Raw genomic sequence first — 27,981 nt, 5'->3', positions numbered from 1 at the left:
TGAGGGGTCTCAGCTGTGTTCAGCCAATAAGCTTGTTACATAACCATGATATGTAACGTTTAACAAAGGAAATGAATGAGAAATGTAAATAGCAGCGAACCTTGTCACGTAACCATCTAACTGCATAATGGAGTGGTACCAGGAAAATACAGTTATATTTGTATATCTTTATTTAAGTAGTTGTTTTATTTATCTGACATTACATGATGTAATTTGAAAATGTATGATTTTACCACCTCTTCTTAGTATGATAGATCTAATGTTAACACTACACCGTCGCTTTGAAATGAAAAATATATTACGGAAAGTATTAACCCCGTAAATGAGTACAATGTGACAATAATAAAATTTCCCGAACAATTTAAATTAAAAACACAAAAAGAGGTCATTACTGCAATATTAAATAATCTTCAACTTTAAGCTAATAATTTAGTGTTCTAATATGTTTTGGTGTTTGACTTCAGGAATCTACTCTTGAACGTAATAACACTACTTAATTCTAAAAATCCAGTGTGGCCTAGCCGCCATTGCTGCTCTCCCATTGGTCCAGAATAACTCTATAAGAACCCATGTTACGGATATACTCCGGAGTAGACTATTGGTATCCTCTAAAGGAAGATAATGTACTTTTGATAAATATCTTCTTTATCATACTTTCTATTTGTTATCTAAGCTACAGTCAAAATTCCAAATTAATGTCATTCGTGCAGCTTTAATCATAGCTTATTCTTTATTCTTCTGACAAAGCTTGAATTACAATGAGCTCTGTTAGTTTTTGGAATCAATAAGTTGTACAGTAAGCAGATAGTTATGGATGGACCGTCGCGTAATTTGACTAAGTGCTTGAGGTAGAGTACGGATTTTGGTTCAACGGGGGCGCTCGCAAAGAGAAGTGAGTAGAATATTTGAAGTACACCATTTAACGGTTAGTACAGCTGTAAGGCAATTTCTAGAAACTTTACTTGGTAACAGAAAGCCAAGTCGGGGCAGATCAAGAACCACAGGTAGAACAGATGATCGATTTCTTATTGTCAATAGTCTTCACAGGAGAACGAGTAACAGTAGGTAGGTAAGTAAGGTGCACACTTCAAGCCGTACTAGGCCTTTCATACAGTACATAGACGTCTTAGAGAGGATGATTTGAGAAGCAGAAGACCTGTCGTATGTCCTCTCCTCACCACACGCCATCGGGTGGCCAGACTTAAATTTGCTCAAAACCATGTCAACTGGAACACGAAAAATTTGAAGAAGGTTCTGTTCCCACACGAGTCTAGTTTCTCCACATGGACGAAAGCAAGTCTGGAGAAGGCGGGGTGAAAGATTTTCCCAAGCCTGCTTCTACCCAGGATACCCTTTCATGGGGGCTTAGTTATGTTTTAGGGCGGTATTAACTTTGTGTCACGCACTTAGTTTGTGACCAGCTGCAAGTGTATAAAGGCGTATGAGAGACATACCAGAAGAACATGCAGTTCCATTTTCTCCATTTATGGTCCTAAGTTAAAATTTATGCATTACTATGCCATCCTTATAACGCTCCAGAAATCCAAGACACAACTGAAGGGAGGTTGGTGTAGACAAAACTGAATTGCCACCAAAAATTCCGGAAATCAATTCTTTAGAACACGTGTTCTTTACTTTAAAAATGTTTAAGAGCCAAAACGTCCCTTTAACAATCCTGGCTGCCCCTCAAAACGAAGTAATTGAAGAGTGGAAGGCTATGTCACATACATATATGATAAGATGACGGTTTAAGACCATTAAACGTACACAAAGAAAACACGAGTAAGGGGCTAACATAAAAATAAAAAAATGCACATCATCGCAGATCATAAAAACAATTTGTAGAGTAAACATGATTTACGTTACTTGTCTTATTTACTGTGCGCGTTCTTTTCAAATATTTGATATAACAGATTTTTGTAATTTATTTGTTCTAGTTTAATCTTCTCAGTAAAAAAATAAAATAGAAAATTCATATTAACTTTACTTAATGAATATATGAATAAATGTATGTACAAAAACGATAGTGATTGACAAAAACTTTTGTCCAAGAGGGTATTTGCTCTTGGCGTAATGCATGTCATTAAATGAAAAAGGCGCTCATTTAGCCACTGAAATATAAACAAACTAATCTTCTTAAAACAATGGAGTTTAGCAAAGATACCTATGTAAAAAGTGCTTATTGAGAATCTGTTTCGCATTCCTATTTAAGATTGGGAGGTTCCGGATCTGTGAGGTTCAGTTTATTCCGAATTACCACATTCAATAATTAGATAATGTCTGCAGGGATAAATATACATTCCAATGAACTTCACTAGTCCCGAGAAAGATTTTAAGGTGCCATTTAAAAAGAGGTTACCTTTCACACCTCACCCCTGGTATACGAGGAAATACATAAAAATTGCTGTTAACAACTAACATTGCTTATAAACTTGGTATTTAAGCAGAAATTGATATATGTGAAACCATCAATGGAGAAGTAAATGCCGGACCAGACCATTTCCACAGAATTAAATGAGTGCTCCAGTACTTACTCTTGACGATTATAGCTGATGTGAATTGTGCTGTCGACTCTGCAACTGTATTTAACTACCGCCCAGTGATACAGAGTATCTGGCCACTGACAATTATGCAGCTATCCAGGCTCTTGTTAATCGTCTGTGTTGGTAAGCTAATGTTATTCTTTGTTTTAAGTTGGTTATTGATTAAGGAATGTTTGAAAATATTATAGAATTTCGGACATTTGCCATCGTTACTAATTGTATAAACAACGTTTCGAGGATTGAAATCTTTCCCCTTCATCAGGTGAGAAAATAGTGCATTACAAAAAAGAAAGGAAAAAAGAAGAAAAATGCTTGAAGTCCAAACAGGAGAAAATGAATCCAGGCGTTGTCACTGCACAGGATACAAGTTACGAGCACTATTACACGTTACACCAGCGCAGGCGAAAGTGGGACACTAACAAGAAAACCAATGCCGGCACTTCCTGTGGCATCGCGGCGTGACATCTGCAACACTAAGACCAGGAAGTCGATGGTCGGGAGGGGGAAGGGTAAATGCAGCCGCCTTCGGTCCTAAGTTTATGTGCTAGACATACAAGCATATTTTGAGTATGTTTAAAAAATGTTTTCTCCTTTTTACATTTTTTTCTTTCCATTGTAATATATTATTTTCTCACCTGATAAAAAGGACAGATACAATCCTCAAAACATTGTGTTATACATTTTGTAACATATAACAATGGCAAATTTCCCAAACTCTATTATCTTTTTGTTAGTGTTGATATAATAATTATGCTTAATGACGAAAAAATTCATGGAAAAAATATAAAAAACATGGAATGTAAAATTCCGGAAAAATGTTTAATTTTGTATATACTTTCACAGAAATCACAAAAGCCTTTAATAGGAAAGTGGGTGTACAAGCAAGAAAAATGATATAATAATTACTAGTAAAAATATTTCTAATTAATATACCTAAGTCTTTGTTACAACTTAAGTTAAAAAATTGTTTTCATGTTTAGATCTGTTAGCCTTTGCTGTTAGTATGAGTTAGGCTTTAAATTTTCAGTATACCTAGATGTTAAATTAGATAAAATCGAAAGAATATTCCCCCAAGAAAGGAGTAGACCGACAGCCGCGTTAATTTTTTTGGATGTCGGTGTTTGCAGATGGCAATTTTCTTGACATGATTAACTTAAAGCCAACCTTCAGACACATAACTAGTAGTTATATTAGCGGCAAACTAAGACAAAGAGACTACAAGTAGGTCATATTAGGGTTGGCTGAATCTGATTTAATGTTCCTGTCTGATGGTTTGCTTCAGGCTATTTTATAGATTTCACGAAAACCTAGATTGTGTGTTTTATTCAATACAAATTGGCTTTCGATTTGTAGACCACAAAGGAAAGGCTCAATCAATACTTTCACGCAATTTCAAACAATAAATATGAGGGGTAGTATTATTTACAGTGTAAGACAAAAAATGTCAAAGATACACTTTTTAGCCGAAGTTATAACAAAGACTTAGGCATACTAATTAGAAATATTTACTGTATTTTTTAAATAAAGTACCGAAATCATCATGCAGTATACGAAGTATAAAGCATACAGTAAAACATAATATACTTTCATTTTTTTGAAAGGATTATGATATTTAGCGATTGAAAATTTATTTCAAGAGGACCAAGAAATATGCTCTCATTCCCTTTATTGCCTGGACTTATTAATGATCTTCACACTTCAATAATCCAGTGGGGCTTAAATATATTTAATTTAAATTACTAAGAAATTAAAAAATAGGGGTCTTCCTCTATACGTTTTGCTTTAAAAATCATTGTGCTACACATTTTCGCTTAGAAAGATAAAGCAGGCTCGCTGAGCTCGATTATTTCTCACATCCGGAATTCGATCATTGCCGGAACAAACTTAAAGGCTGGATAGGAACAAAAGTAAAGTCAAGAAACAAATATTTTCTAGATTTACTAAACTTGAAAATCTAACGTTGCGTGTATAATAGCAGGTTGAATACAAACTACAATAAAAATGTCAATATTGAGTAATAACTGATTAAAGAAATGAAACCGTAATCGTTACTTTTTTGGTGTAGCTTAAAGTAATAAAATAATGGTATGCCTCACAAAACAAAATATTTTGAAACGTAGATTTAAAAAGTGTTCCAGAGTTCACAATTTAATAATATGTAAATAACTTTTGACATTTTTGTGTTCAAATAACAATGAAATGGACAGAACAGACATGTATGAGAGGAATAGGCTGGAACAGAAAAATGCCATAACTGAGATATAGAGCCCTACTTCTCCTTCAATTATCTCAGCAGGAAACGCCCCCACCACGAAACCATGCCCATTCTGAAAATCCTGTCAAAACCAAATGAAGTCCTTTGAGGACAAAGTGAAATTCTACATGAAAAAACGATGAGTTCACTTCATAAGCAATTGTAAATTTTTTGTCACGTTTGATAGGTTTTTCTACAGAGCTGCTGGCAGAGGACATGTCTGCCCGCTGGAAGGAGTGGTACGACAACAAGTTTAAACCTTGTGTGCAGATCTGCCCAAGGCACCTAGAATTTGTTTGCGGGTACGACCAAAATACTTTGCAGTACGCCATAGCCTCCAGCCTCTGTTCGCTCCAGAAGCACAATGCTTGCACCAATACAGGTACGACCAGGATACTTTGCAGTACGCCATAGCCTCCAGCCTGTGTTCGCTCCAGAAGCACAATGCTTGCACCAATGCAGGTACGACCAGGATAGTTTGCAGTACGCCATAGCCTCCAGCCTCTGTTCGCTCCAGAAGCACAATGCTTGCACCAATGCAGGTACGACCAGGATACTTTGCAGTACGCCATAGCCTCCAGCCTCTGTTCGCTCCAGAAGCACAATGCTTGCACCAATGCAGGTACGACCAGAATACTTTGCAGTACGCTATAGCCTCCAGCCTCTGTTCGCTCCAGAAGCACAATGCTTGCACCAATGCAGGTACGACCAGGATACTTTGCAGTACGCCATAGCCTCTAGCCTGTGTTCGCTCCAGAAGCACAATGCTTGCACCAATGCAGATACGACCAGGATACTTTGCAGTACGCCATAGCCTCCAGCCTCTGTTCGCTCCAGAAGCACAATGCTTGCACCAATGCAGGTACGACCAGGATACTTTGCAGTACGCCATAGCCTCCAGCCTGTGTTCGCTCCAGAAGCACAATGCTTGCACCAATGCAGGTACGACCAGGATACTTTGCAGTACGCCATAGCCTCCAGCCTCTGTTCGCTCCAGAAGCACAATGCTTGCACCAATGCAGGTACGACCAGAATACTTTGCAGTACGCCATAGCCTCCAGCCTCTGTTCGCTCCAGAAGCACAATGCTTGCACCAATGCAGGTACGACCAGAATACTTTGCAGTACGCCATAGCCTCCAGCCTCTGTTCGCTCCAGAAGCAGAATGCTTGCACCAATGCAGGTACGACCAGGATAGTTTTCAAGATAGTATACTATACAAAAGTCTGTGATTCATGTTCGTACACCTAACTATAACTTTAGCAAAGTTTTAGTGATATAGAGATTATTTATCATTTGGATACTGTTTAGTATTTGTCATGTTAATTAATCTAACCAGTTTTCATAATTTTAATTATAGTAAGTAAATTTTAGGAATACAATTATGAGAAATTTAATGAATCAGTTGATTTGGCATGTTAAAAAATCTTAAAAGTATTAAAAACTGCTACTGTTATATTCTTTGTTTGAAGTTCGTTTCTGGTGATGGAAAGATTGTGAAGGAAACAGGATTTTCCGAACATTTGCCATCGTTCAGTAATACAACAAATCAGTGTAACACTGATTAGTGATTTTTTGTATCTCTGAATAGATGTAATTCACAGAATGTCAGGAAAAACATTGTTATATGTAATAAAAAGTAAACACATTAATCTTTCAATGTTACTGATCGAGGGTAGCGAGTGTTAGATTACTCTCTGGAATGTTGTATGTCTATCTATATCAATGTAGACCAGAGAAGTCTAAAGCGAAAGCGTTCAACATGAACCGTCCCAGTCGATAGATGGATCCGCATGTACTACAAATAAAAAGTTTTTTAAAGCTGAATATTGAAACGATTTACTATAAAAATAAATTATGCAACATGTCCACAACTTTTATATGAATAAAAAAATGTACGACTCGCGAGGAGATAGGGTTTAGCAGTTGTAGAATATTAGATTGATAATTTCATACAAGTGCAATTGACATAATAGAGTTCAAATACATTTTTATTTAAATTTACCTTTTAGTAATGTAATATTAGGAGGAAATAAAATTAATCCCTCCAGCTATTAACCATCTGTATTATCCCTCTTGGAAATTTACAGTCTTTAAAACCAGCAGTTTTGTTATGTTGCCAGCAGTAAGGGAATATTAAATAACTGAAGTTATTTGATTTATAAAGAATGGTTCAGTCAGTAACAGAGTTAATTGTAGAAACATATTTCATTTTAAATAATTGCAGCTGTTTGTCCCAGTTTGGTTGGAGTAGAATTGACTCACTGCAAAGACACTTTCAAGCCATTATCAACGTTACGTACAACTAAATCAATTAAAGCTGTCAAACTAATAAGCCTATAAGAATTAAACAAGTTGAATGCTACTTGTAGATACGCATTGTATATGACAGTAACATGTGTGTTTCAGATTATAAAATGGTTCCTATTGAAAAATGTTTGGCGTACCTGAAGGTTTCTCCAGAAGTTCAGAGACCACCACATAATTCGCCGCTACCAGTTATGGTGTTTCTTGATTAAAATAATGGTATTGTCATATTTTTTTATTGCTACACCATATTTAGTTCATGCAAAATAAATTATGCAGTCGATTAAGAAACTTCTGTAAACATAAAATAGTTATAACTTCATACACATAATTAATGTTCATTGAATTTAGACAGTAATCAGTAAAGTAGGTCCTTTATTAAGGAAAAGTGTAAGGTAAATTAAAATAACACATATAGATCATAGTTATGAAAGAAAAATAGAAGAATTTTAACGAGGTGTCTCAACATTTTGAGCCAGGTTCTCATAGCTTCAATTACTTATAATTGAGGGATATTGGGTTTAACGATGTACTCGTATCTGGTGGGGTGTGCATTCACCTTGTTCACCACAATAGCATTTAATGACTAGTTGTCTGGAATGAATTTTCAATAAATACCCGACAGTACCCGTGGTGAAAGCTCTATTGAGTTGTGTAACCGACTATACTCTGGTGTCTTCACAATGGCTAACCACTGACCATTCAATACCACCGGACCAATTTGAGTTAATAAATCACTCTTCCATTCTCTGTTTTGGTATTGTTTCATTTTGTATCCATGTATCGCAAACGCAATATTGTAACCGCATCAAGGGTATGTAGACCAGTATTTTTTCTTTTAGGTATAGTTTTTTTTATGGAGAATTTAACTTCAAAGTACATGGGAAACGCACGTTTTCGAAAGTTTGAAATATATAATTTTCCATTGGTTCATTGCTCTGTGATATGTAAAAAGTTACAAGCAAAAGTACGCACGCATACAAAGAATAATATAACATATCTGAATAGATAATGTTTGTAACTGATAAATTGCACAGTCTAAATTAGTAATCAATATTTTGCATATCCATGCAGTACGGGGAACTGATTTTATTAGTAAAACGGGTCTTTTTATTTAATTACACTGATTTCATGAGTTAAAATAGATAGCTATTTATATTTAAAAATACATATTGGTATACTTAAGCATTTTAATTTACGAGTTCATGTTTGAAGCTAAGTAAAATAAAAATGGAAGCATTTATGGTGGTATAAATTCATTTATTCACAAGTACTGAGTGAGTTTGAATTATATATTTCAAACTTCCGAAAACGTATGTTTCCCATGTTCTTTGAAGTTAAATTCTCCATAAGAAAAACTGTACCTACAAAGTAAAAATACCGGCCTACATATATAAAGTCACTAAAATATACCACGGTATAAAATTTTGTAACTTTTACGAAAGTCTTGTTGGATAATCTTAGACACGTAGTTATATTTCATGAGGTATTTTAGAATGATATATTTTAAGGCGTTAAATATAGAACAAATATTTTTTTAATAACCTAGACCAACTACAGAATGGCATCGGGTTCGTCAATCGGTCGATACCAGTACCTGAGTGCTTTGGATTAACGTTAAACTGTATGTATCCTAGTTAAATTGGACAATGGGGGTATTAATTATCTCCCATTTCTAAGAATCATTCACCCCTAGATAGTAATGCAATAATACACGTGGCACACACACTCATTCTATACATATTAATCTCATATTCACATATACGTCACTCCGCGTACAAATACAATATTCTTATGAATAACATAATCAAGTGTGCAAATATGTTGAATATTGCATTACTTACTGTGTAAAATAGGTTCAATTCCAATTAGGTAACTAGTGAACGTACTGTGTTAACTATGAACATTAAATTACTTCTGATAGGGAGAAAGGCTTGCCGCATTTCTCCGCTCGATCAGACCAATAAGAGCACCAAATCAGATTTACAGAGAAACCCGGAAGCTCTCGTTAGTAGGAGTCAGGGGAAATATAATCAACGACTTCCGCTTTGGCCGGAAGTAAATAATTCTTCTTTGGGAATCTTTATTCTGAAATGAGTTCAAGGTGTATTGAATATGTTATACTTGAGGATTGTCCTAGCCTTGTATGGTAGTTTGTATAGAAACTTATTAAAATAACACTACTGTGTAATAATTAAAATATTGTACTATTTTCTTGACTCCTTTGTTCCAAGTTCAACTCTTTTATTATGCATAGGCTCATCCACTCTTAAGTATGGTTTCTTATACATTTCTATAGAGGACATCTAACACTATTGTGGTCTCTTGACTTGAACCTTGATTCCTCCGATTTGGAAACCTCTTAGAGTAGAGTGTAATTCTATTCTTATTATATAGTACTCATTTTATACTTTGTAAACTCATTTAAATTTTATACTCATTTTATATCTGTGTTTAGTGGATAATCCTTATAAAATGGCAAGTAATTAACGTATGGGGATTCATTTAATTATTTCCCAATGCTCGACCACAAAATAATTGAATAAAAATATAAAATTAGTTAAACTACAATGTAATTCTGAGATTATAAACCTCTCTTTTTATGTGTTACTTTCGGTTTTCAAATTCTAGTCTTTTCAACAGCTTAATTCACGTCTTTAAACAAACAAAGGTACAGAACGTTTGTGCCAATAAAAATAATGCATTTGAGATTATTTTGATTAGAGGTTATTTGAATTACTATACACACAAAATAAAAACAATGAGTGTGGAGAAAGTGGTACAGAAAAATATTAAAAATGAATAGGATCTATATAGGAATAGGATTTATATGGAGGATCTTTATTACACGATAAACAATATCTAGTTCGCAAAACGTGACGTCTCATATAACTGTTTCCAAAAAGTCATTGGGTGCAAAAAAAGCCTTTATTTGGAAAGTAGTTTAGGTTCCTATAATTTAAACTAGTTTCACAGAAAACCGAAATGAGACCATTAATACAATTTGGGATTTTAGTAGTGACAACGTCCCATTCCCAAAAAGGTTTCTTACTCATGAGTGTTTGCAGAGGATTTTTTTACTTTTCCAACCCATCTCGTTCCCAAAGGAAGGCGCATTACATATTATCAATATATCCTGATGTTCCCAAAAGTTCCAGTAAAAGATTTATAAAAAAAACCGAGCGTTTGGACTTTTTTACAAGGGAAGTGCAGTAATTCGAACTCAATTTAAAGCTTTGAATTCGAACTTTGGGTCACATATTGTACCATACATGCATATAGTAGTACATTGAGATGGCTGAACATAGAAAGCTTAATTTGAATTCGTGCTGGTTTTAGCTGTAGAGTTGACTAATAATTCACAAATGCGCTGGGAAGATTGGAACATTTCCGGCCATGTAAGCTATTCTATGCTATTATTTAAAGCTTTTAGCAAACTTCTGTGCACTAATAAAAGGTTGTAGAGCCAATAATTTTTAAATACATGCTGTATAATAAGCGATTGTCATTGATGGCCGTCCCCATTTCTAGAACTGCATCCAAATCATTGTTCAGACAATAGAGATAGGAGCCCTAAAATTAAAGTGCTCACATTTCTTTGACCATCCATGAAGTCACATGATGTCTATGTAACATTCAATAGCATATAATTGGTTTGTGCCTAAGAGTGTAATTACTATTATTAAAACTATAGTCATAGGGGCGTAGCCCTGACGTTGGAGACCGTAGACATCATTACTGTATATCTCTAAAGTACCACAATTGGTCGTGAACAGTTTCTATTTTTAGTATTTTATGAGATAAATGTGAGTGCTTTATAAATTAAAATATATTAAATCAGACAGCACCACCATTCCTGAGTAACTATTATGAACTAAACTATATTTTCCAAAATACCCATGGTATTTTTTATTATAATTTCTATTGAAACTACACAAAAACTCAGTATGTTGGGTAGCAATTGTACCTGATGAGACAATTAGAATAAATCTTCTCCTAGAGTACGATATATTTTGCAGTTTAGGTGTCTCTGACGACGTAAAGAATTATTTTGAGCTTCTTCGTAAAATATTTTTTGGATATCTTCACGCGATCATGACGCCAGATTACAGGAGTCAAGTACATGAAAGTGTCCGATTCCAGTCCCTACACTAAGAGGAATGTGAACTGGAGTTTAAATAAACTTTTAAATTCATATTGAAACCACATTGACTCTTATAACGTGTTTGAAATCTATAAATAGTTTATATTCTTTATCATAATTAGACTAAGAAATTAATATTTTAATACTGTAGGCAATTAAGTCAATAAATATCAGGTCCAACCATTTTAAGGGCAGTAATAAAAATATATAAGGAAACAAAAAATTTAATGTATCAGTTAGGATATAATAAAAGTTTGCATTATTAAACTCTGGGAACAGAAAGAAGTACGTAAACCGGCTGAAAGTCCTATAAATAATTAATTTACCTGCAACGGAAGGAAGCAAGTTTTATTAAAAAACTTCTCCTTTTGAAGTCATTCATAAAAGCTGTTGAGAATGTCATGTTACATTTAAAAGATGAGTTAAAACCTTTTAACAAATTAAGTTTTTCTTGTTGGTTGACAATTTCAAGTACAAAGTAATAGGATTTGTTTGTATTACAACACTTGTATGCCTACACAGACCGCATGTGCGCGTTACCTTCTCACTTTATGAAATGAGATAAAATGAAAAATGGCTTTATTGTACACATAATTGTACATTTGGTACAGTTAATAAATGGTTATTATTTATAGCTCTAATTTAATGTTGTTTTAAAATAATTGTTTTTTAAATTCGTTTTTCTGTGACATTTTAACGTAAACACTGTTTTACCTCATATGATTGTGAAGCGAAAATATTTAAATAAATCCTTCCCTTCCGCCTTTATTACCACGTGTCCTTCTTCGGTCCTCTAGCCGAGCTTTTACGTCAGTACCATTGCCTACTGCTATCGTACATAAAACAGGTTTGGCGACCTGGAAAACGACTACTGGAACATTTTTTCCCAACATGACCATTTATTACAAGGAAATTATCTAGTTATAACTGTAACAGTTCTCGTATTATAAACATCATTAAAAACCTACCTTCTTATTAAAACTGTCAACCTTTAAGCACAGTATTAAACTCTCAGTTATTTTTATTACTGTGCTATAAAATAATAGAAAATAATTTGATTCCTTACAACGCATATGTCAGTTATTATAAAATAGACAATGGAAATATATAAACATTAGAATAGTAGATTATTCAAAATATAAAAGGTCAAATTTCGACCGAAATGTTGTTTGAATATGATGAATATTCTATATTAAATTGTTGGTGCATAATAAATTAATTTTCTTCTAAATATTTTGTCATCAATGAATTCTCTTTTTCGGTGCTCGTATACTCTCTCAATGTGCAACTTAAAAGCTGTTCCCTTAAACTGATCCAAATCCAATAGCAAAAAAGAGACAAAATCCAATGTGAGCAGAATCCAATATAAATATATATCACATTAGCACATTCACCCGGCAAGTGAGAGATCCGGTTTCGAGTCCCGGCGAAGCAAGTACTTTTTGCGATTCAATGTTTATTGAAATAAAATTCGGCTATTGCCATTTATACAAATTTAATTACTACAAATAAAAGTCGTTTAACAGGTATTTGAACAAGAATTGATAGACAGAAATAAAAACTAAAAGACTTTTTCCTGCTAAAAAAAAAAAAAAAAAAAAAAAAAAAAAAAAAAAAAAAAAAAAAAAAAAACACTCAAGCGAAAATATTTAATAAATATTAATAAAAATTAAATAACAAACGTAACTGAAAGTTGAGGACCTCCAATTCTCCCTCTGTTAGTCGACCATGGGAATTTGTCTGCAGATAATGGAATCAAAAATACATTATTACAATTGACCCTGGATCCCTCAGAACTAATAAAATTGGGCATTTAGAGAAAGTCCCATTGTCTGTTTGATTATCAATCTTGAGAAAACGACCAGAGATTTCAGCCAAACTTGGCGTGGAAATTGCGGTTAGTTTTTTATTTTCGATAAAATGTGAAATGTGAAATAAAAATGTTACCTTCATTCATATGGACGGACTTTTAGGTCCCTTAAATAGAATAAAATGAAAATATATTACTTTTTGTTGCAGAAGTAAAAATTGTATTTCGTCAGCTGCCTCTACTCCACAGAAAAACAAAGGTTTTTTATTAAACTATGAGATAATTTGATTTAACCAAGCGAACTCTTCAGACGTTTAACCTGTTTTATATTCACATACTTTAGGCATTTTACCACAGTTTAAAGCGTTTGCGGTTTTCATGTTACACTATTTGTTACAGTACCCCTAGATGGGTTCAAGTCTGTTGGGTTTATTATAATTGCCAGAGGATGGTTGCCAAAATTGCCAAATTGCCAATTGAGATATTGAATTTGGCGCTATAGGTGGATAATTGGCAAATGCACGAAGGATTTTCATGTTGAATTGTATGTTTAAGTGTGATCCTGATATGGCGAGAATGTACAAAATTTTAGCTCTGAACTATAATTATTGACGTTTTGCTACATATGTAAATCATGTCTATGCAATAAATATTGATTGTTGTGGTGCCGGGACGCCCAGGGTTCCATAAATGTCAAGGTTTTAGCAAGCATAACTGTGAAAGATGATCCTCTCTCATCTGCCCATACTGAAGGGTGGATTGTGCGCCCTTCTGGAAAGGTTGTATAACTGAGATACTGTCCACTATCCCTCCTCATGGTGGTAATACCATGGGATATGGCACGAGGTGCCCCTATTCCCCAACCTCACGTATGATCCCCTATGATCTCCAGTAATCCATCATCAGTTAGGTAATCTACGGTATAATCTATTAAAAACTCTGCAAATGGACATCATTTAACATTTACTCGTTAGTGATTAATTAGAATATGGCAGTCGATTTACATATATTGGTATTGAAAGAAGCGATGTTAGTAAAACTACACAAGGTATAAGCAAATCTCACATTATGGTAAACACGCATGGATGTAAAAGTTCTGAATTCGGACAAGGGAATGTGCTGAGCGTAAATCCTCGATTACATATTCCCCTGAGAACCCAACACAGGGTAAATGTTACATGTAATGCGGCAAGCGTGCAGACTCGCTCTTGTGTGCTCCAAATAATGTATGAACTCAGCAATACATTTCTTTGTGGAGTGTTTGTCGACTTTACTTGTAGCTGTTAGTGTACCATGTTGATTTACTGACATAGTATTCTGTTCATAAATGTATACTATGTTAATTTTTGACGTTGAATGTCACTAAATGTGCCAAACGTGACATTTAAAAATATGGCTGAGGGAGGAGCTGCTGTAAAACATGGTTTGTGACAGAAATCGTTACGGCTTTGAAAACCGATCCAATTAAACATTATAAAAATTACCAAATACCACTTTTACGTAATATTGGTCGTGCACCTAAAATATACGGGTTAGGGTTAAGTTTTCACAAAATAAAATTAATATGTAAATTGACATATTTATATGTTTTATTTTTATTTTAATAGATAAAAATTATGCATTCTGTTACGAGGCTTCTTTTACGTAGTTTCTTGTATTTTTATTTCATGTAGACTAAGTAATCTAAATTTTGAGCAAATTTGAGAGGTTTTTTATTGAATAAGAGTTATACTTTGGAATTAAAATTATGAAAGAGAGGATATAAGAGGAATGCTTTCACGTTTTCTGTAAGCTAGGAATGCACTTAAGCTTAAGTGTTTAGGATTCATTATCGAGTTCAACATTGAGAAAACATCTTTTTAAATAGGAGTCCGATTGAGTACATTAAACATATTCCTTATTTTATAAACGTATAACGGAAAATCAGATTGTTAAGAGCGTTTTCATTTGTTCAAAGGCTATAAATAGTAAATAATGCTTCTCTCAAAAAGCTTTTGACTTACTTACACTTACAGTTACTTTAATGGTTACTTTTTCTAAATGGATACATTTTGAATAAAAAGTTATAAACATTTAAATTCACTGGAAAATTTCCAAAGCTATTTGAAAGATAAAGTCCAAAAGTTTCTGAAGTAAAAGACTTAGGAATTGACACAAGTTCATATTATATTAACGCTGTTTTTAACTTATGCCCATGTTAAAAGCAAAACCTGAAATGTGCGGTTAGCAACTAAATAGCGTGCCTTCCGCTATATTCATTTAAACATTAGTATCATAAACTGTTGACTATGAAGGTTTCAATGTGAATGACAAATTCAAATGTAACAAAAAATAAAAACCTCTCTTTCCAGTGACGAAATTTGAAGCAATAAAAATCAATAATCTCATAATTTATATCTTGTTGCTCTCACACTGTAATTAAATTGGAATGCCAATAACTATTTATAGGTTCTCATAATTGTAAATTGTGTATAATTAAAGCATTAGCAATCAGTGTTTAATAAAGTATAATTTATTTATACGAAATATATATCACTGTTAAATTTAAAGAGTCACTGCTAGTAAAAAATGTTTTGTCTTTTACATTTTTAATTTAAAAACACGAGAGGTAATGCATAATTAATGGACCAAATCTGTCTAAGGAGACGGAGTAATTCAAGATTGTTATTTTTGAATTATTATTTCATGTACCACGGTCATCTGTAAACAATAGATTTAATTTAAAAACAACTTTTAGAACGATACTGGAGGGGAAGCCAAAGTAAAACTTATATATGCCAATCTCCTGTGTACTGTTACGTTGATGGTCATCATAAAACGTTGTAAGAGGCTGTATTAAATTAACATGTTGCATACTATAATCTTTAGAAAGCCTCTTTCTTTTAAATGAGTGGCCTATCCCCTTTAAGCCTAACACTGCCCGTCCTCATGGGCCACTGGTATGTGCGAGGATGTTACCAAACAAAATTAAAGGGGAGAGTCGATACAGTACAAGGTCGATGATAATGATAAAAAGTACTGCTGACACTGTCAGGATTTGAACCTATGCTATCGCTAATTCAGATCCAAAGTCTGCCGTCTTAGACCGCTCGGTCATGGGCACTCCCAAAATTAAATAAGGTAAACGACGCGACATGAAATCTTGAGAAATGTATTAAACTTTATTACGCTGTATTTAAATATAAATTAGAATTAGGCTTTAGAACTGTTACAGCTAATATATATTAAATAAAAAAGAGACATTGTGTCAGCCTATTAAATGACAGGCTTTAATGACTTTCACCAAATTCCATGACCATAGAACTTATTCTTTCACATTTAAAATTAGAAATTAAATGCAAAATATAAAGCCTTTAGATAAAGCACTTCTCGATATATCTCAACACGTAATGAATTTTACATGTTTGTTTATTGAGTTAGGGTTCACAGCAGTGTTCAAATAATAAAAGTTTAAGTGAGCTAGGGAGGGTTCTACAACGCAATCAGATACAGCGCCGAAATGAAACCTTGTCAACGACTTTTAATATTGACTTCCAATTTAGTGTTTTTATTTTAACTCTATGAATTAAATGTCACATGTTAAAATCTCATATGATTGCCCTCAGTTTGTTTTAAATGTTTTTATTCTGCCATTTTGTCATTTCCTTTATGTGTACCTTTAACACTAGTTTAAAATATTCGCTACCGCCTAACCAAATCCCAAAAAGCTACATGTACCTTTATACAACTCAGTATTGCCTATATAGGAGTGAAGATGAATTTAAAGTTTCAAGTCTTTAGGTCAGTTCGTTTTCGAGATATATAGAAATGAATGGGGGCAGATATACATAAATTAATTTTCCCAGCCCTTCATTAACACTCAGCCAACAATGATGGAACATGTCAGAAATTTTGTTATTCTTTAAAATCACCCATTGCTAATGTAAAATGTCAAGTCTTTAGGTCATTTTGTTTTCAAGATATCGTTATCGTGCGGAGAGTGATATATGCAGAGATTAAACTTTTCCAGCCCCTTGAGTGATAGGCTTCGCTAACTCTCAGCCAATAATGCTTACGTTTAGAACAATTGCCACTAAAAAAATATTTGCGCGTTGATGATATAAAAATAGCGTTAAAAAGACACGGAATAAATTGTATGGGCTCATGTGTAATAGCTGAACTAACTATTTATGTAAATACTGAGTAATTTTGCAAATATATTCCTGCTTCTTAAAAGAGTTTTGGTCTCCGATTTCAGAATTACAATCTATCCAGGGTGTTCAGTTAATTGATATAGCTCTCCAGTACTTATTCATGACAATTATAGCAGATATGAAATAGAGTTACAATATTGTAGTGCTGAGTCTGCAACTATGCATATCTGCACGAGGCTGCCCATTGTTCAGTGATAGCAGCGTATCAGACCACTAACACAATGCAACTATCCTGCCTCTTGTTGATCGTCTCCGTAGGTAAGCTAATTTTACTTTTACGTAAAGATGACGAAATCATCATGATTGAATAAAAACATAGTTTTGGATGTTGTGCTACTTTATGTGTTTGTGTACTTTATAGTAAATAAGTTATAAACAAACTTACTTTTCCACGTAGAAGTGAACCTAAGGCAATAAGTAAGGTAAAGCTTTTTAAAGGAAGAGCGTATCTCGACAGAGAAAATGGTCTTAAAACAAATTGGCAAAACACATAGCGAGCAAGAATCTCGTCAAATATTTAGAACCGTCTAATTGGTTAATAACCATTAATTTTTTTAAATTTAAGTAATTCATTCAAAAGAAAGTGTTATAAAATATACTTCGTATTACTAAAGTATAAAATATAATTAAGATAGTTGGTTTATAACCTTGAACTTGTAACTGAGACATGATAAGCTCATAATTGAACTGATTGCCTTTGACTATTAAAAAACTAAAAAAAAATAAGTATAAGTTTTTGAAAGATATAATTTTTTCACTAATTAACAACTTAGTTTTAGAGGATTCAAAATGACGCCATATTTTCATCCTTATCAAGGCCATAGAATTATTCTGAATACGCTCATATAATTCAGAGATTGTCCGTAAAACATTCATAAAAATTTCATACGCAGCATCTGAAATCTATATGCCTTGCCCTTAAAAGAGGTGTAGGCCTAATTTGAGCTCTGTATATTACATTGGAATTCCCCTTCATCTGTATTTATTTAATACAGTATTATTTAAATTTCTTAAGATACCTTTTAAGATTACTTTTAAGATAAAATAGTTATAAAGGGTGAGGCAGAAAGGATGGATGTTTTTAGAACAGATAGTATTCTGATCTGGGTAGTGGGAGTGGGGCGACTGAAGTTGCCATGTGTTCGGAAGAACATACCATTTTGTCTAGTCATTGTTGAGTCGTCATTATGGAGTCGTGGAGTGTGCAACACCGTGTGTTTACTTACGACAGTTTTGTTCGTAATAATGAGAGTATTGTTGCAGTTCAGCGCGAGTTTCGTCGTCATTTCAATCTTGCGAGAAATAACAGTGTACCCACTCGTAACACCATTTTACGTTGGGTTCAATCATTTCGTTCAGTAGGAACAGTGATGAATAAACGACCACCAGGGGCTCATCGCACTGTACGCACTCCAGAAAATGTGGAAAGAGTTCGGCAAGCCATACTCCGTAGTCCTGGTCGATCTGCTAGGAGACATTCTTCTGAACTGAACATCAGTAATCGGTCAGTAAGGCGTATTTTACATAACGATCTAGGATTTCATCACTACAAAATTGCCATGGTTCAACAATTGAATCCCGGCGATTATGTAAAGCGGCTAAATTTTGCTCGAGAAATGAAGGCCATACTTGACCAAAATGAAAACATCATTTTGTTTACGACAGATGAAGCACATTTTCATTTGAATGGTACCGTTAATCAGCAGAACTTTCGTTATTGGTCAGATGAAAATCCAAAATTAATGCATGAGACACCATTACACAGTCCCAAGGTGACAGTTTGGTGTGCTGTGAGCAGTACAGTTGTTATTGTTCCATACTTTTTTGAAGACGACAACGGGACCACTGTAACTGTAACCTCGGAACGTTATAGACAGATGTTCACTGAATTCTTCCTACTTGAACTAAGAAGAAAATGTATTCCTATCCGGCAAGTATGGTTTCAGCAGGACGGGGCGACAGCTCACACAGCAAGAAATTCAATGGAAGCAATTCGGGCTGTTTTTCGTGGTAGCATCATTTCTCGGTTTGGTGACATTGATTGGCCTCCTCGTTCCCCAGACCTGTCCATGTGCGACTACTTCTTGTGGGGTTTCATCAAGTCACGTGTTTACCAGCATAAACCACGTACACTTCAAGAACTAAAGGAAGCAATTCGTGTGGAAGTCGAACAAATTGGCAGGGCAATGTTAGAAAGAGTAGAAGCCAACTTCCGAGAGCGGCTTGTAAAGTGCATCGCTGAAAACGGCCGTCACCTGTCAGATGTTGTTTTCAAACATTAATTTTCTAAAATGGTAAGATCATGTGAATATTATTCTGTAAATAAATGTTTTTTTTATGCACAGGTAACGGACATATTGCTTTTTTGAAAACCGTTCATCCTTTCTGCCTCACCCTTTACTTCGTACTATGTAGTAAATGCCGTAATAATTTTAGAACAATGTTAAAACAATACATTTACCTAGATGAGTGCATGGCATTAACACATTATACATAAAGTTAAGTGCTTTCGTAAATTATGGACGCTTAATGACAGTTTTTCCTTGTTTTAAAAATTAGTAGATAACACACTTTACGTGCCAACCTCAGCTCGCTAAGCTTGCTTCCTTTCCCGCCTTTGATATTACAGATTTCGTTAACAAAATACTTTTTAAGTGCGGTTTTCAATTTCTATGTTGATGTTTCATAACATTTGAGACAACTTTACCGTGGAAATATTATTCTTATTCCTAAATATGCGGCTAAACTACAAAAAAGGAATAAAAATATCATTTAGGAATTTATTATTAACTAATTCAATAAATGAAACAGTAATAACTTTTTACTTTTCCACACCAGATTATATGGAAAAACAATATACTTACCAGGACAACATACTTAGTTATGTATACACTATTTCAAATTTATTTTCACTGATTTACATCTAATTAGGTTTGTAACTGTTAATACAGATACATAAAAAAAACGTTCTTTAGTAGCAATAGCAATACCGAGAAACTAAAATGCACTTAGAAATGTACGAATTACAAGTTTTAAATAATACACCACAATAGGAACGAACAGAACAAGTGGGTGGTGGTTGATGTTTAGGTCGTGGTTGATGTTTAGGTCGTGGTTGATGGGGACATTCATGTAATTCAAACACATTGTTATTTAGGAAGGTAGACAAGACTGGTAAGTCGTGGTGGAGGTTCATTGCAATGCCCTCCTAGATGTGTACAGCATTGTTTTAGAATAAAACACGTTTTGTTTCACATGGATCTTTACCACGTGGTCTTGCGGGTTGCTTTGTTTTGATTGGTCCGTTCTAGGTCGTCCCATCCACTTCGTGCAAGAGAATCTCATCCATTAAACTTACTTCTAACAATTACAGTACTGTCGGCGTCGTTCAGAGTTTTCGTTACTGAAAATGAAGGAGTAACTCATTCTGCCGTTCCGAGTGTACCAATCCGGTGGTATAAAAACCACAAAAACAACACGACCGACTCGATGAAAAGGTGATGGTATTCTTTTAAACTATTTCTTTTGTTGTTTATTGGATGCACTTAAAATCACCCATTAGGTAGATTACAACTACCAATGACTAATACACCACTTCGATACTGCTGACATATCGTAAATATGGAATCATATAAACATTATAAACACAATGTTAAAACCCAGTATACGCTATAAACAGAGAATACATCACTCAACAGCAGTCCGAACCTGATTAAGCAGCGCAGGTGACATCCTCACAATGTACTGCCATTATATACCAGGAACCACTTGTTCTGATCGTCCCTAAATATATAAAAATAGGAGAGATTAAAGTGCCATAATGTTTAAACATGCTCTTATGAGACATAGCTCAAGATGGACGCCGAACACTTGAAGAATGGGCATTGTAATGTCTCTGAAACGTTGCGGTTCTGTTGTAACCCTTAATGGTAGCAGATATCCGTAATATTACTATCCTTTCATATCAGGAAAGAGTTGTAACATTTTATGGTGTTTGCTAGCTTGTTCTACAGAGCAGATGCGTGGGGTGATGGCGGGAGACATGTTTGACCGGTGGAAGGAGTGGTACCAGACCAAGTTCAAGCCTTGTGTGCAGATCTGTCCTCGCCATCAGGAGTTTGTCTGCGGGTACGACCAGAGTCGTTTCCAGTACGCCGTAACATCCAGTCTCTGCTTGCTCCAGAAGCACAATGCTTGCTTCAATGCAGGTGATTTTATGATCTAAATTAAACTTTACGCCCTTAACAATTAAGGTTTGATTCCTTGGCATGTCTCATGCCTATCTACATTAATTTAAGTCAAACTCATCAGACTGTCAACATGATCATGAGTCACCCGCCACTATTGAAACATTTTGATTGTAGACTAGATTTGAATATTAATCTATTATGAGTGTATTTAATCTTTTGGATTAATGTAATAAAAGAACTAATGGTTTATTTTTTCAAATGCTTGCAACATTCAATTCTGATTTAAAACATATATTCTTATTTTATAATATTCATTGACCCAATCAAGTATTGTAACTTACTAGATTTTATTTTGAGCTAACGTGAACATTCCAAATGCAGTTAGAATACGGCTATTGCCGTTTTTTTGTGACGATGAGAAAATGCTAACAACGTACTCCGCTGGCGAGTGGGACTCATACCCACTAAAACCCCCATCGGCTGACTGATCACTCTGTCTCGGAACTGCTTCCCGCATTATTTCAAGAGGCTCATAATTAAGCCAAGGGAAGGCTCCTTCAATATCAGGCCATCGGTTGAGCAACACCGGGGCTGTATAGTTATCTTTCTTTTTCTTTTGTTTTCATCATTCTATCTACGTAGCCAGTAACAGTATTCCAAGTCTGTCTGTTAAAGACCATTTTCCGAAGAATGGTATCTGGTGTCAGTTGGCCTATGGTAATAGAGTCTATTTTTTCAATTTCTCACCCTCTGCAGAAAAAGAACGAGTGTTTTTAGAATCGTCGTGCCCCGAATACCCATAAGAACAATACGCAATTTTAAACTTACCCGTCTTAAAAAGTTACGCTCAGAAGTTGCCATAGTCGGCTAGTAATTGGGTCAGGTAGAAATTGACCTTCCCTTGTTTTCGCATTACCTTTCTCTAAGGTCTCTAATTAATCTAGCGATCCAAATTGCTCTGCTCTCTACACGTTCAGGCTCACCGCGCCAGTTCCCATATCCTTGGTGATGATGGCCTTGACCTCTTCGATCATTCGATTCGGATCCTGCCTGGTGGACCGATATCCCTGGATCTAACTGATCCACTCAGCGATGTCATTCACACCTGTCTCGAGTACCGACGGTAGTCTATGGTTGGTGTCACAGATCACCCGCATGTCCTCAATCTTTTTTTGGTGATCATATACTGTTGTTCATCCTCTCAGAATCGGCGAGGTTCTTCTTGGGCTAGTCCTTCACAGACTTGAGGACGCTGGTAACTCGGGGGTCTTATAGCTGGTGGCCCCTCCCGTAAGGAACTCGACGGCTTTAGCACCCCTTCATATAAAATACTACTTTCTAGAGACGTCATTAGTATTCCGTTCTTCTATAATGGGTCAGAGTTTTCCCCGGACATCGAGCACTCCCAAGGCCATCCTCAGGCAACCAATCTTAGGAAGAAGAATATAGGGAAAAGAAGTTAAGGAGAGGAAGTGGAGAGGTTAATGGACGGAAGAGATATATGAAAAAAGTGAAGTGAGAAGATCACTGAATTTTAAATAAAATACAAGAAGCCAGCCAAGTAAATTACTAGATTTATTCGGGAGTTTAGAGAGCTACTTCTAGAAAAGTTTTTACAAATATTGTCTTGAAATAAAACATTATTACATCCATTGGAAATTCACTTTCTTGGAATCCAAAAATTTTGTTGTTTTGCCATCCAAAAGAGAATTCGAAGAAACTAAAAAGATTTTGACAGCTGAGATACATGATTTTTAATTATAGAAATATATTTTTATTTTCAAGTAATTTTAGCATTTTAGTGTCAAAGTTTGGCTTAAACAGAAAATTTGTGGTGTAAATACACATGTACTTCAAAGTAAAATCAGTACAAATCAACCAAAACTTAGATACTAAGAATTCTTGAACAGTCGAAAAAACCTTGTTTATTATGTATGTATTATGTATCATTATATATAGTAATGACACAATTGTTCCAGATTATAAAGTAGTTCCCATAGAGAAGTGTCTGAACTACCTGAAGTTTGCTCCAAACATTCCACCATCATCACCACAGAATTTTCCACTTCCAGTTATGGTGCTTCTTGATTAAAATAGTTTTATCTATAATTTAGAGAAGCTGATTAAAAAAATAATATTGACTTCTGAAAAACTAAATACCGCATGGTAATGGAATAAAAAAATTTTTATAAATATACATTTGTTTATACGAATATCTCGTTTCCTCAGTAGTAGTATCGCATTGTTTACTTTTTATGGAAATCAGTAATGACAAGAGTTCTTAAAAGGATTTCAGACATTTTTTAACATCACATGTTCCATAAATAGAACATATAAGTTAGCAATACGCCACACCTCATGTTGCGTAACAGGCTTTGCTGAGGTTGCATGCAAAATGTCAATGCTATAGTTAATTTCACCCTCTAAATTTCCTGAGGACAGATGGAAAACAAACAATTGTAGAGAAAAGATAATTTTAGATTATCCATTGCAGACGAAAAGAAATAATTGTGTCAGCCTACTAAGGATTCAGTGACGCTTAGCCAAATTCCATAGTTGGTTGTGCACCAAAATAGATCTCATTCTTGTCTATGTAAAAATAAAGTTTCAAGAAAAATGTAACGTCTACGGATGAAATATTTCTCATCTTGCGACTTGACGTATTCTCATTTTTGTTTTTTAAGTTGGTTTTCATATCAGTGTTTAAGAAATGAAAGTTTTCATATTTTTCTTTTTACTCTACGTCACAAATAAAGCCACGAAAAAATTATCTTGTATGAGGTGGGATAGATAGGGTAAATTTAACAACATTTTCTCCTTATCATGACGATTAACAATTTGGAGAACAAAAATATTTTAGATAACGCTCAGCCAAATCCCATTCTAGTGACACGCATAATAATTGAATTATTGACTATATAGAAATGATGTTCATGCAAACTTTCAAGTCTATTGGTCTGTTCGTTTTCGAGATAGAGAGAGATAGAGAAATGTTATGCTCAGCCTATAATCGTGGAAAATATCCAAAATTCATTGATTATTTTAACTAAGCAATTGCTATTAATAAACTTCATGCAAAATTAAAAATAGGATGTGATTAGTAAACAATTAAAACGTAATATTAACCAACTGTCGCACATTTCTCTTATTCTCACTTATGAAACATTAGGTTTAACCCTATACATATAAACCTTCCCTAATTCTTCCACCTGCTCGTCCCTTTGTGATAGAAATTCAACTTTAAGCCACTGGTCTCCAGGTTTAGTGTCAGAGAGGTATTGTAGCTCTAACTTCTCCAGGTAAAATAAAACGATATTTACCTTTTATCTATATGTAGTTGGCCACACCCAATGGCTTAATCGTCAGATGCGACTCACAGAAGTTGTAATTAATTATTGATGGAGGTTTGAGGTTTATTGTACTTCTAATCAATAACCAACAGTACACGTGGCGAGTGCTCTATTGTGCATCCATCAGTGTAACCGACTGTACTCAGATGTCTTCACAATAGCCCCACTGACTATTCACCATCAGCAATTTGTGGCGATAAATCATTCCGTACAATTCTTTATCGCGGCTCCTATTTGACCCTATTCCGATATGTATCTATACACTGTAAGCAAAATGTACCTTCTAGAATTTCCGTCATATGAAGAAGTTAGGTTAATCTTTTGTAATAACCTCGAGTATATTGTAATATTGGATTTGAAAAAAGTGTAATTCTAAATTAAAAAATAATATTGTGAAATATCTTGTTATAATAACTTGAAATGTTTGTAATATTCTTCGTAAAGAAACACTTATTTTGTAAGACATTTTGGTAACGTCCAAGCGGCTTATTTGCCTAACTACTTGTAAGAAGTTTAATTATAGTTTTAAACTGTTAATTTATTTTTAGAATATTAAATGATTGAATTAATTCAGTATACCGACAAGTATTTTTGGATAGGTATTTTGGTCCGAAATCCAGTTATATCTGAACTGTCATACGATTAATACAGGCCTGAACTATGACCATTTATTACGAAGTGTTCCATAAACATTTCGTTATTGTAAGCTGTTTAACTAATGTTTCAATTAGGAGTTGCAAATTTGTAAGTTGGACCTTACACAACAATCAAGGTAATTTAAAATATTGTAATCGAGATATTATTTATTTACATTACGTTTAATATATTTGTAATATGTATTACTATTTAAAAAATATAACGTACTGTGGGATCCTATATTAATTAATAAGTTAAGAAGTCATGTTTAAAGAATATATGGGAAGTATGTATCTTTTGATTATTTTTTATAGAAGGATGATGCCCTATCAACAATAAAGGAATGTAAGGTTTGGTATAGGACACCCAGCAAGGTCTCTTTACCCGTTATATAACTCCTAGTTGACATCTCTGAGCTTTTTCAACTCACTTCATATTCCTCACGTCACATTGTTATGGAATTATAATATTAACATTAATTCGCCATTATCTAATAGTAGTTTTAGAATCGTACTGTACTTTTTTATAGTGAGTTTAAATGAAACTTCAAAGGTTTTATTCAACCTACACTTTATAATGAATTGTAATGTTTGAAATATACCATAGATTATGCCTCACATTTTAGATCTACCTTTATAGAAAAACCTACATATGAATGAGGTACAATTAAATTTTATTAAATTAAATTTTAAATCTATTTTATTAATTATTTACGATTAAATTAAATAATTTAATGCGATGAGTAATAATAGTAATAGTATTGCGATAATTTAATTAATAATAAAATTTATCGGCCAAAACTTGTGATAAAAATGGTACATCTGTACATGTGTATGTCTGAATACATTTGGTTTGTCTTCGAACAAGGCTTTAATACATGACTTTTATAACAAACTTTAGTACTATTATTGATTTAGTATTAGTAATTGTAACCTAACTTCGTATACAGGTTGAGAAATCAATAAATGAACCACTGATATCAATAAATCAATTAGTCGACTGAATCGTTTCGCATTGACAGATATAGACGAGCTATGAACAATTTAATTAAACTATACTTCCACATTTATTTTAATGGTTATTGCTATGTTCACAAAGACTGGTCTGGGACACTCACATTGATTAAATGTTACACACACATTTTAAAATAGTCGTGCTTGAACTTTATTGAAAAGACCTGAAATAGTTTTCATATTTGGAAATTTTTATTTTACTAGGTAGTTTAATAAAGATATGGAAAATGTAAGATCATTTGCAATATCAGAACTTGTTGAATAAAAATGTTAGTCACAGTTTTAATAATACTTCTTGGCACTTGTATTACAAACAATTAGTTATAATTTGTTTGCAGTGTTACACTATTGCTCATGAAATGTGACAACAATTTGAGTTATTCTGGTATTCTGAATCTTACAAACCTGTTATTTCTTGCATTAAGATAACTCTCAATAAAACTAATCATGCTTCGTGACAAAGTTACAGCACATCCTGTTTCGAGCTATTAGTTTAATAATTAAAACATCTACTGATGAAAAGATGCTTAAAGAAACCAAACTAGGTTGTGGCTGGAAGATAAATTTATAATTTTAGCAGTAGTTAAAAACTTCAGAAAAGTGTATTTTAATTTATCAAGTATTCACAATATTTCAATATTTACATTCGTACATATTCTATTAGTATCTTGAAGTCGTTGGCAAATTTCTTCAGATTGATTACCCTAAGTGCGCCGTAGATATACAAAATTTTTAAAATTTGACAATATTGTCTTAATGTGATCTTGATTATAAATACATCAAACACGCCGATTTATTTAATGAAGTCTTGTGCAAAGGACTAACATTTTCTGGGTTGATCGTTTCATATTTTTCAAAGTGTAAAATATTACTGAAATATTGGTATTAATAAATGTGGATAATAATAAAACTTTCGCTATTTTGTAACTACAATATAAACTATATTATTCAGCTACTTTTAAAGTTAGTAATTACTTTTTCACATTATTTATTGCCAAGAAACTACGTAGTTATGCAATGGTAAGTAAAATAAGAGTTTGATAATTAAAATCAACAACTTAGGTATTAACATAAGCTTGGAGAAATACTAAAGAAAAATACTAAATATAAAACATTGAAATTGACTAGTCGCTGAAAAGCAACTAGTCCCGTTATCTTATCTATTTAAAACAGTAGATTGTGGGTCAGGTGGCTTCAATTTGTGCTGGAGGAAACAGTTGGAACTGTACTGGAGCTATTTATTGGAAACAATGTTCATCATGACATAATTTTGAAACTCTGCAGACTTTAAACTTTTCCAACGTATAAGGTTTATTATCCTTTTAACATCGACTATATCATGGCCATCTTTAAAATTCACCCTGTCACAATTTTCGAATAGGTATTCAGACCTGTGTTTTTTAAATTTTGTTTAAAAAATACTGCCTGTGTGTGTCTGCTTAATTTAAAAAAAAGGAAAATCTGTACTTTGGATTTTGTACTCGTATAATGACCGTGTTTTGACATAGATGAGTAGCTACGATACTAATGTTTTCAGTGCAT

General features: G+C 33.8%; 2 protein-coding genes across 5 annotated transcripts; both read left to right on the top strand.

The window, feature by feature from the left end:
- Positions 1 to 2,461: 2,461 nt before the first annotated feature.
- LOC124352964 lies at positions 2,462 to 9,303 on the top strand. 4 transcript variants are annotated; one of them, XM_046802722.1, is made up of 4 exons: positions 2,462 to 2,666; positions 4,985 to 5,099; positions 5,180 to 5,259; positions 7,206 to 9,303. In XM_046802722.1, the coding sequence occupies exons 1-4, from the start codon at positions 2,630 to 2,632 to the stop codon at positions 7,313 to 7,315; spliced, it is 342 nt and encodes a 113-aa protein (XP_046658678.1). In that variant the 5' UTR covers positions 2,462 to 2,629; the 3' UTR covers positions 7,316 to 9,303. The 4 variants fall into 4 exon arrangements, with proteins under 4 accessions (XP_046658678.1, XP_046658677.1, XP_046658680.1 ...); XM_046802721.1 differs by lacking the exon at positions 5,180 to 5,259 and having other exon boundaries at positions 2,521 to 2,666; positions 4,985 to 5,179; XM_046802724.1 differs by lacking the exons at positions 2,462 to 2,666; positions 5,180 to 5,259 and adding an exon at positions 5,260 to 5,979 and having other exon boundaries at positions 5,051 to 5,099.
- Positions 9,304 to 17,363: 8,060 nt separating this feature from the next.
- LOC124352963 lies at positions 17,364 to 23,637 on the top strand. The gene is made up of 3 exons (XM_046802720.1): positions 17,364 to 17,508; positions 21,252 to 21,458; positions 23,420 to 23,637. The coding sequence occupies exons 1-3, from the start codon at positions 17,472 to 17,474 to the stop codon at positions 23,530 to 23,532; spliced, it is 357 nt and encodes a 118-aa protein (XP_046658676.1). The 5' UTR covers positions 17,364 to 17,471; the 3' UTR covers positions 23,533 to 23,637.
- The last annotated feature ends 4,344 nt before the right edge of the window (positions 23,638 to 27,981 follow it).

This window comes from Homalodisca vitripennis, chromosome 1 (genome assembly GCF_021130785.1).
Source record: "Homalodisca vitripennis isolate AUS2020 chromosome 1, UT_GWSS_2.1, whole genome shotgun sequence".
NCBI lineage: Eukaryota > Metazoa > Arthropoda > Insecta > Hemiptera > Cicadellidae > Homalodisca > Homalodisca vitripennis.
This window is presented reverse-complemented; position numbering and strand designations above follow the sequence as displayed.

Coding starts and splice junctions, on each gene's coding strand:
- LOC124352964 (XM_046802722.1), top strand. CDS start 2,630: ATGCAGCTATCCAGGCTCTTGTTAATCGTCTGTGTTG. Junction 2,667..4,984: donor CTTGTTAATCGTCTGTGTTG/GTAAGCTAATGT, acceptor CACGTTTGATAG/GTTTTTCTACAGAGCTGCTG. Junction 5,260..7,205: donor CAATGCTTGCACCAATGCAG/GTACGACCAGGA, acceptor TGTGTGTTTCAG/ATTATAAAATGGTTCCTATT.
- LOC124352963 (XM_046802720.1), top strand. CDS start 17,472: ATGCAACTATCCTGCCTCTTGTTGATCGTCTCCGTAG. Junction 17,509..21,251: donor CTTGTTGATCGTCTCCGTAG/GTAAGCTAATTT, acceptor GGTGTTTGCTAG/CTTGTTCTACAGAGCAGATG. Junction 21,459..23,419: donor CAATGCTTGCTTCAATGCAG/GTGATTTTATGA, acceptor CAATTGTTCCAG/ATTATAAAGTAGTTCCCATA.